We start from the raw sequence: 9935 nt of genomic DNA, 5'->3' as shown, positions 1-9935 counted from the left end.
CTTGGAGCAAGAGCAACATTTTAGTGGAAAAAAAATGTTAATTTTCCATTGACTCAGCATAATGTTATACAATTCTGTGAACGGCTTGAAGGTTAAAAATGCTCACTTCTCCCCTAGATGAATTTCTCGAGAGGTGTAGTTTTCAAAATAGGGTCAATTGTGGGTGTCTAAGGCACCTCAGGGGGTCTTCAAATGTGACATGGCCTCAAGCCCAAATTCTATTGGCTTCCTTACCTGTGGTGCACCCAAACAGTAGCTTTCCCCCACATATGGGGTATCTCTGTACTCAGAAGAAATTGCACAGGCCATTTTCTTCTGTTGCCCTTGTGAAAATGAAAAATTTGGGGCAAAACCAACATTTTTACAGGAATTATTATTTTTTTTCATTATGCTACATTACAAAATTCTGTGAAGCACCTGGGGATTCAAGGTGATCACCACACATCTAGATAAGTTCCTTGAGGGGTGTAGTTTCTAAAATGTGATCAGTTGTGGGGGGTTTCTAATGTTTAGGTTCTTCAAATGCGACATGGCGTCCGCTCTCGACTCCAGACAATTTTGAGCTCAAAAAGCTAAATGGCGCTCCTTCCCTTCCGAGCCATGCCATGCGCCGAGACAGTAGTTTCTCCCCACTTACGCGGTATTGGTGTATTCGGGAGAAATTGCAGAACAAACTATGCGGCCCATTTAAATACTCGATCCTTTATGAAAATAAAATTTGGCACTAAATCAACATTTTTTATGGTAAAAAGTAAACTTTTCATTTTTTTACTACCAGATTGCTTTATTTCCTGTGAAGCACCTGTAGGGTTAATAAACTTCTTGAATGTGGTTTTGAGCACCTTGAGGGGTGCAGTTTTTAAAATGGTGTCACTTTTGGATTTTTTCTATCATATAGGCCCCCCCCCCAAAGTGACGACCTCAGATGCGGTCCCTAAAAAAAAAAAAAATTGGTTTTGTAAAATCTGTTTGAAAAATTAGAAGAAATCGCTGGTCAACATTTAACCCTTCTAAAAAATCACTCTCAGAATCCGTGGGATCCGTTAAAGCGGTGAAAACAGAAGGGGTTAAAGGAAGTCCCATTAGTACGGATTGCTCGATCCAAGCACTGTTGCTCGGTGGAACCTTGGCGCTGACGATTATCGCTTGCTACACCTTCCCACTTACTTTCTATCTGTAATGCCAGAGCTGTCAATCACAAAAAAGAGGGAGATTGAGATAACTAGTAGGTGGGAAGGAGCAATGAACCGTTTGGAGGATGCAACGAGCGCCTGTGCTTGGTTTGGACAGTCATTTTGTACGGATATGACTACTTTGAAGAAGGCTCCTGTAGATGTCACATGAAGCGTCTATCTGGGACAGTCCGAGTATCACTATCCATCTCGGAGCCGACATTCAGAAACCAACAGACACGAGGGGGATGGAGAAGACCTGTGTGCACCCAGGACCTCTGCTGCAGCCACAGCCTCTCACCTTTACATTTGCGGTGACATTCCTCAAAGGTTCCCGGATTAGGTAACCGCTCCTCCTGGGGTTCTTTCTTCTCCACAGCTGGGCCGAGGCCGGAAACAGGAGGCATTGTGAATCCAGGGGGAACCGTTACTAAACCTGGGACGGGGGGAGATCCGGCAGGAGGGGGTGCAGGAGAACTGGCGGCTAAGACGTTCCCCATTTTGGCTATAAAAGGAAAACAACAGAAGTTAGAGAACAAGCCAAACCGATGGCTAAAATAAAACTGAGGCGCTGTTGCAGAACCCCCAAAATTGTGGCACCATTATCTTTTCTTGCAGCGAGCCTCAGTTGATTTTTGCTCGGGTCCAGGACACGACGCAGGGGAGGACGACCACAATACACTCATGGAACCCCCAAAATACAGCAAAAAAGCCTGTCCTGTACAAAATCTGCACCCTTTTACTACCTCGGGTTACTCCCACCTTCATAAATGGGTACTGTTCTTATAAAACAAGCAATTTACTCTCTATTAAAATGTTTTTAGCCATTAAGACTTTACTTTTTTTAGCTCGTCGCCTTGGAGACCGACCATCGCTGCCTGACAGAAGGGCCTGGGTAACGCTTTCAAGCTCTTCTCCACTGTTTTGAAGCCAGTGAGGTTGGCTGGAGCGCGCCTTTACCTGCTAGGTTCAACACAGTGCTTGCAAGCCAGACAGCAGCGGTGGTCGGTCTCCTAGGTAACGAGCTGTAAGCAGAAGAAAAGTGTTAACATCTCAAGAACGGCTGAAAATTTTAACAAGCAGTAAATTGCAAAAATACTTGTTTTTACGCATCTATGAAGATGGGAATAAGCCTTTTAATTTGGTGGACACTAAGGGAGTGTTCACATGCCTGACAAATAGACAATCCCATGTGTTTGCGCCTGTCGAAAAACCGCGGGGACTCAAGCATATTATTCGAGAACGCCGAAGATGCTCGGTTAGGACTCGAGCATGCTCAGATTACACTGTATCCCAGCACACTCGCTCATCACTAGAGCCTAACCCTGCAATGAAGGTGGAAAGGGGGAAATAAACTGCTGGCACCCCCCTACCGGTGCGAAATCTGTGCGCAGATCATGAAGTTGGACTCAAATTTCTGCCAAAGAATCCAAAGTCATGTGAGCAAATAGCAGCTGCAGGTTTTCCATTTTCTGCATCTGCAGTGGATAGAACAGGACGAACCGCAGACGGAGATTGTGCAAGACCTGATCCGCCGCCCCGTGCGACCGTGCACCTCTCCGCTCCTCCCTCACGCACGCTCTCTGATGAGCGTGCACGTGTGCTCAGCAGGGATAAGCAACACCTTGAACCCATTGCTGACCCGTGACGTACTGGCACCTCCCGGATTTTGATCCGCTCTTGCAGGGGGACGCGTCGCTCGGCGAGCCTGTGACGTGTGCGGTTGCTATGACAGCGGGGGGTCTGCTGAAGACCCCTCGCGCTTGTCAGCATTATCCAGCCAGCGTTTAGCTCGTGTTCACAGCAGATTGTGACACAGAATAATTGAGACGTTACAGGTCTCAGAAAACGGCGACACGAGCAAAAAAAATGTATTTTACCACTTCAATGAAAAGAGCTGTCAGGGCATGCTGGGAGATGTAGTGGCCATTGCGGAGGCAGACTTGCAGCAATTGCTAGTTGAGCAGTTGTCTCCCTATAGGAAGGCTCTGCAGGGGCCTCCCCCTCAGGATCACACTTGTCCCCAGCAATTGCTAGTTGAGCAGTTTTCTCCCTATAGGAAGGTTCTGCAGGGGCCTCCCCCTCAGGATCACACTTGTCCCCAGCAATTGCTAGTTGAGCAGTTTCCTCCCTATAGGAAGGCTCTGCAGGGGCCTCCCCCTCAGGATCGCACTTGTCCCCAGTAATTGCTAGTTGAGCAGTTGTCTCCCTATAGGAAGGCTCTGCAGGGGCCTCCCCCTCAGGATCACACTTGTCCCCAGCAATTGCTAGTTGAGCAGTTTCCTCCCTATAGGAAGGTTCTGCAGGGGCCTCCCCCTCAGGATCACACTTGTCCCCAGCAATTGCTAGTTGAGCAGTTTTCTCCCTATAGGAAGGCTCTGCAGGGGCCTCCCCCTCAGGATCACACTTGTCCCCAGCAATTGCTAGTTGAGCAGTTTTCTCCCTACAGGAAGGCTCTGCAGGGGCCTCCCCCTCAGGATCACACTTGTCCCCAGCAATTGCTAGTTGAGCAGTTTCCTCCCTATAGGAAGGCTCTGCAGGGGCCTCCCCCTCAGGATCGCACTTGTCCCCAGTAATTGCTAGTTGAGCAGTTGTCTCCCTATAGGAAGGCTCTGCAGGGGCCTCCCCCTCAGGATCACACTTGTCCCCAGCAATTGCTAGTTGAGCAGTTTTCTCCCTATAGGAAGGTTCTGCAGGGGCCTCCCCCTCAGGATCACACTTGGCCCCAGCAATTGCTAGTTGAGCAGTTTCCTCCCTATAGGAAGGCTCTGCAGGGGCCTCCCCCTCAGGATCGCACTTGTCCCCAGTAATTGCTAGTTGAGCAGTTGTCTCCCTATAGGAAGGCTCTGCAGGGGCCTCCCCCTCAGGATCACACTTGTCCCCAGCAATTGCTAGTTGAGCAGTTTTCTCCCTATAGGAAGGTTCTGCAGGGGCCTCCCCCTCAGGATCGCACTTGGCCCCAGCAATTGCTAGTTGAGCAGTTTCCTCCCTATAGGAAGGTTCTGCAGGGGCCTCCCCCTCAGGATCGCACTTGTCCCCAGCAATTGCTAGTTGAGCAGTTTCCTCCCTATAGGAAGGTTCTGCAGGGGCCTCCCCCTCAGGATCGCACTTGGCCCCAGCAATTGCTAGTTGAGCAGTTTTCTCCCTATAAGAAGGCTCTGCAGGGGCCTCCCCCTCAGGATCACACTTGGCCCCAGCAATTGCTAGTTGAGCAGTTTCCTCCCTATAAGAAGGCTCTGCAGGGGCCTCCCCCTCAGGATCACACTTGGCCCCAGCAATTGCTAGTTGAGCAGTTGTCTCCCTATAAGAAGGTTCTGCAGGGGCCTCCCCCTCAGGATCGCACTTGGCCCCAGCAATTGCTAGTTGAGCAGTTTTCTCCCTATAAGAAGGCTCTGCAGGGGCCTCCCCCTCAGGATCGCACTTGGCCCCAGCAATTGCTAGTTGAGCAGTTTCCTCCCTATAGGAAGGTTCTGCAGGGGCCTCCCCCTCAGGATCGCACTTGGCCCCAGCAATTGCTAGTTGAGCAGTTTTCTCCCTATAAGAAGGCTCTGCAGGGGCCTCCCCCTCAGGATCACACTTGGCCCCAGCAATTGCTAGTTGAGCAGTTTCCTCCCTATAGGAAGGTTCTGCAGGGGCCTCCCCCTCAGGATCACACTTGTCCCCAGCAATTGCTAGTTGAGCAGTTTTCTCCCTATAGGAAGGCTCTGCAGGGGCCTCCCCCTCAGGATCACACTTGTCCCCAGCAATTGCTAGTTGAGCAGTTTTCTCCCTACAGGAAGGCTCTGCAGGGGCCTCCCCCTCAGGATCACACTTGTCCCCAGCAATTGCTAGTTGAGCAGTTTCCTCCCTATAGGAAGGCTCTGCAGGGGCCTCCCCCTCAGGATCGCACTTGTCCCCAGCAATTGCTAGTTGAGCAGTTTCCTCCCTATAGGAAGGTTCTGCAGGGGCCTCCCCCTCAGGATCGCACTTGTCCCCAGCAATTGCTAGTTGAGCAGTTTCCTCCCTATAGGAAGGTTCTGCAGGGGCCTCCCCCTCAGGATCGCACTTGTCCCCAGCAATTGCTAGTTGAGCAGTTTCCTCCCTATAGGAAGGCTCTGCAGGGGCCTCCGCCTCAGGATCACACTTGTCCCCAGCAATTGCTAGTTGAGCAGTTGTCTCCCTATAGGAAGGCTCTGCAGGGGCCTCCCCCTCAGGATCACACTTGTCCCCAGCAATTGCTAGTTGAGCAGTTTTCTCCCTATAGGAAGGCTCTGCAGGGGCCTCCCCCTCAGGATCACACTTGTCCCCAGCAATTGCTAGTTGAGCAGTTTCCTCCCTATAGGAAGGTTCTGCAGGGGCCTCCCCCTCAGGATCACACTTGGCCCCAGCAATTGCTAGTTGAGCAGTTGTCTCCCTATAGGAAGGCTCTGCAGGGGCCTCCCCCTCAGGATCGCACTTGTCCCCAGCAATTGCTAGTTGAGCAGTTGTCTCCCTATAGGAAGGCTCTGCAGGGGCCTCCCCCTCAGGATCGCACTTGTCCCCAGCAATTGCTAGTTGAGCAGTTGTCTCCCTATAGGAAGGCTCTGCAGGGGCCTCCCCCTCAGGATCACACTTGTCCCCAGCAATTGCTAGTTGAGCAGTTGTCTCCCTATAGGAAGGCTCTGCAGGGGCCTCCCCCTCAGGATCACACTTGGCCCCAGCAATTGCTAGTTGAGCAGTTTTCTCCCTATAGGAAGGCTCTGCAGGGGCCTTCCCCTCAGGATCGCACTTGTCCCCAGCAATTGCTAGTTGAGCAGTTTTCTCCCTATAGGAAGGCTCTGCAGGGGCCTCCCCCTCAGGATCGCACTTGTCCCCAGCAATTGCTAGTTGAGCAGTTGTCTCCCTATAGGAAGGCTCTGCAGGGGCCTCCCCCTCAGGATCGCACTTGTCCCCAGCAATTGCTAGTTGAGCAGTTGTCTCCCTATAGGAAGGCTCTGCAGGGGCCTCCCCCTCAGGATCACACTTGTCCCCAGCAATTGCTAGTTGAGCAGTTGTCTCCCTATAGGAAGGCTCTGCAGGGGCCTCCCCCTCAGGATCACACTTGTCCCCAGCAATTGCTAGTTGAGCAGTTGTCTCCCTATAGGAAGGCTCTGCAGGGGCCTCCCCCTCAGGATCACACTTGGCCCCAGCAATTGCTAGTTGAGCAGTTTTCTCCCTATAGGAAGGCTCTGCAGGGGCCTCCCCCTCAGGATCACACTTGTCCCCAGCAATTGCTAGTTGAGCAGTTGTCTCCCTATAGGAAGGCTCTGCAGGGGCCTCCCCCTCAGGATCGCACTTGTCCCCAGCAATTGCTAGTTGAGCAGTTGTCTCCCTATAGGAAGGCTCTGCAGGGGCCTCCCCCTCAGGATCGCACTTGTCCCCAGCAATTGCTAGTTGAGCAGTTGTCTCCCTATAGGAAGGCTCTGCAGGGGCCTCCCCCTCAGGATCACACTTGTCCCCAGCAATTGCTAGTTGAGCAGTTGTCTCCCTATAGGAAGGCTCTGCAGGGGCCTCCCCCTCAGGATCGCACTTGTCCCCAGCAATTGCTAGTTGAGCAGTTGTCTCCCTATAGGAAGGCTCTGCAGGGGCCTCCCCCTCAGGATCGCACTTGTCCCCAGCAATTGCTAGTTGAGCAGTTTTCTCCCTACAGGAAGGCTCTGCAGGGGCCTCCCCCTCAGGATCACACTTGTCCCCAGCAATTGCTAGTTGAGCAGTTTTCTCCCTACAGGAAGGCTCTGCAGGGGCCTCCCCCTCAGGATCACACTTGTCCCCAGCAATTGCTAGTTGAGCAGTTGTCTCCCTATAGGAAGGCTCTGCAGGGGCCTCCCCCTCAGGATCGCACTTGTCCCCAGCAATTGCTAGTTGAGCAGTTGTCTCCCTATAGGAAGGCTCTGCAGGGGCCTCCCCCTCAGGATCGCACTTGTCCCCAGCAATTGCTAGTTGAGCAGTTGTCTCCCTATAGGAAGGCTCTGCAGGGGCCTCCCCCTCAGGATCACACTTGTCCCCAGCAATTGCTAGTTGAGCAGTTTTCTCCCTACAGGAAGGCTCTGCAGGGGCCTCCCCCTCAGGATCACACTTGTCCCCAGCAATTGCTAGTTGAGCAGTTGTCTCCCTATAGGAAGGCTCTGCAGGGGCCTCCCCCTCAGGATCACACTTGGCCCCAGCAATTGCTAGTTGAGCAGTTTCCTCCCTGTAGGAAAGCTCTGCAGGGGCCTCCCCCTCAGGATCACACTTGTCCCCAGCAATTGCTAGTTGAGCAGTTGTCTCCCTATAGGAAGGCTCTGCAGGGGCCTCCCCCTCAGGATCACACTTGTCCCCAGCAATTGCTAGTTGAGCAGTTGTCTCCCTATAGGAAGGCTCTGCAGGGGCCTCCCCCTCAGGATCACACTTGTCCCCAGCAATTGCTAGTTGAGCAGTTGTCTCCCTATAGGAAGGCTCTGCAGGGGCCTTCCCCTCAGGATCGCACTTGTCCCCAGCAATTGCTAGTTGAGCAGTTGTCTCCCTATAGGAAGGCTCTGCAGGGGCCTCCCCCTCAGGATCACACTTGGCCCCAGTAATTGCTAGTTGAGCAGTTGTCTCCCTATAGGAAGGCTCTGCAGGGGCCTCCCCCTCAGGATCACACTTGTCCCCAGCAATTGCTAGTTGAGCAGTTGTCTCCCTATAGGAAGGCTCTGCAGGGGCCTCCCCCTCAGGATCACACTTGTCCCCAGCAATTGCTAGTTGAGCAGTTTTCTCCCTATAGGAAGGCTCTGCAGGGGCCTCCCCCTCAGGATCGCACTTGTCCCCAGCAATTGCTAGTTGAGCAGTTGTCTCCCTATAGGAAGGCTCTGCAGGGGCCTCCCCCTCAGGATCACACTTGTCCCCAGCAATTGCTAGTTGAGCAGTTTTCTCCCTATAGGAAGGCTCTGCAGGGGCCTCCCCCTCAGGATCGCACTTGTCCCCAGCAATTGCTAGTTGAGCAGTTGTCTCCCTATAGGAAGGCTCTGCAGGGGCCTCCCCCTCAGGATCACACTTGTCCCCTGCCTGCTCCAATAACCTTCCCAGCAGGTCCCATTCATACTGCATGCGGCAGCCAGACGGGTGGCCCTCACCGCCCCGCCGTGTGCACGGCCCCCCGCCGGCCTCCGCAGCCCTCTCCGCTCCCGGTCGCCCTCTCCCTCACCTCTTTTCTTCCCTTTAGAGGGGTCTCCGGGCTCTTTCACACACACTCACCCACGATACTCCCAGCCGAACTTGCTAGCCGCTCAAACCACGCCTCCCAGCTCAGCTGATTGGTCTGAAAATCAAAGACCCGCCTCCCTTCATTACACTCATTGGCTTAGTTCTAATGTCAATCAATGGGCTTCCTGCAGCGCAACCTAGCCTGCGCCGCGGCCTCCTCTGATTGGTCAGCTCACCCGGCAAACGCAGTATTTCATTGGTCGACGCTGAGAACTGAGGTCGCAGGGCAAGGTCATGTGAGCCGCCCCATAGTTCCACGCGGTTTTTTTTTTCACTTCCCTTCCCTCTAATAAGTCGCCATCTTTGAGCCTGTCGTTATGGCAACAGTGACGTTCGCGGCGACTAATGATGACGTTCAGTCCTAGACCTGGGAGCTGGGACTACTGAAGGCCGGATCCTGAACTGCCTCCCTGCTGGGATTTGTAGTTCTGCAGTATTTAACCCCTTAAAAACCCAATTTTTTTTTCTTCTTCCTGTTAGCATTCAAGCCGTCATAACTTTTCGATTTTTTTGTTTGTTTTTTTTTTCCTGCGGAGGACAAGTCCTACTTTCTGCGTTTTTCTAAATAAGCGGACTGTCGACTTAAAACAGAATGACTAACAATTTGCAATTCTTGGGGATCGCAAAAAAACAATTACTTGGCGCCAATTCACACAGCGCCGAAGTGGGGGGCCGATGACGTCGGACTCGGCTGCCCCATAATGCCCTGCATCCATGGCATCACATGGTCTGGGCCGTCCTATCAGGATTGCGCTATCACAGCCAGTATAAAAGCTGAGGGCTGGGAAAGCAGCGGCCGTTTTTTCAGTTTTCCCATAGGAATAAGGGGGTCAGATCGCACAGCTTGGTCCACAAAGATTAGAAAAGGCCTAATCTGAGCGCGGTGACTACTGCAGATTGAAAGTGGGAGTGGTAGTCTCCTGTGAATATTGATCTAAAGATTCAAGTGTTAGGGGGGCGCAGGACCTGCGAAGCCTTGATCCGCTCCCTGCCTTGGACCAGTCTGTCATTTTTTTTTACTTAGTTTTATATGTTATATATATAAAAGCCTTTTCACATGTATGGCACCCTAGAATTAAAGGGGTTATCCAGCACTATTTAATGTTTCTTTACTATGAGCCTAAGAGGTAACAGGTAGTTGCTACCTACGTGCCTGTTGCGATCGGCGCCAAGCTTTGTCATCACGGACCGCTCCTGCCGGCGATTCTGTGGCTTGAATCCACGTCGACAGAGCCACTCTGCTCTGTTGACAGGGCGTGACTGCCAGTGTCCTGCTGATTGACAGCTGGATCCCTACTTCCTAACTGCATGGAGCCGGCGGTCAATCAGTATGACGGCAGCAGTTAACTCCTGTGAGCCTGGAAGAAGAAGAGATTCTCTGTTGATGTGAAACAGCTGAATCGATGGCAGGACCGGTCACTGCTCTGAGTAGAACAGGCAGGTAGTTACCTCTGTTAGCAACTACCTGCCCCTTAGTATTTAGCACTGTAGTAAAAAGATGATAATATAGTCCTTAACGCACCACTCCAAATCTGCACCGCCCTC

At 52.4% G+C, this 9935-nt stretch overlaps 1 protein-coding gene across 2 annotated transcripts in view; it reads right to left on the bottom strand.

The window, feature by feature from the left end:
• The window catches only part of TOMM40 (translocase of outer mitochondrial membrane 40), a 22604-nt gene extending 14095 nt beyond the window's left edge, over positions 1-8509 (bottom strand). Inside the window, exons 1-2 of one of the 2 annotated variants that reach the window (XM_069742921.1) lie at positions 8382-8509; positions 1474-1677 (exon numbers count right to left, since the gene is read on the bottom strand). In XM_069742921.1, coding sequence (XP_069599022.1) covers positions 1474-1672 — 199 coding nt within the window. In that variant the 5' untranslated portion in view covers positions 1673-1677; positions 8382-8509. Of the gene's footprint in view, positions 1-1473; positions 1678-8331 lie in introns of both variants that reach the window. The other variant, XM_069742920.1, reaches the window with a different exon arrangement.
• Positions 8510-9935: the final 1426 nt, after the last annotated feature.

Source organism: Ranitomeya imitator, chromosome 10 (genome assembly GCF_032444005.1).
Source record: "Ranitomeya imitator isolate aRanImi1 chromosome 10, aRanImi1.pri, whole genome shotgun sequence".
In the NCBI taxonomy this organism is placed as follows: domain Eukaryota; kingdom Metazoa; phylum Chordata; class Amphibia; order Anura; family Dendrobatidae; genus Ranitomeya; species Ranitomeya imitator.
The sequence above is the reverse complement of the archived record's forward strand: the minus strand, read 5'-3'. Positions and strand labels throughout refer to the sequence as shown.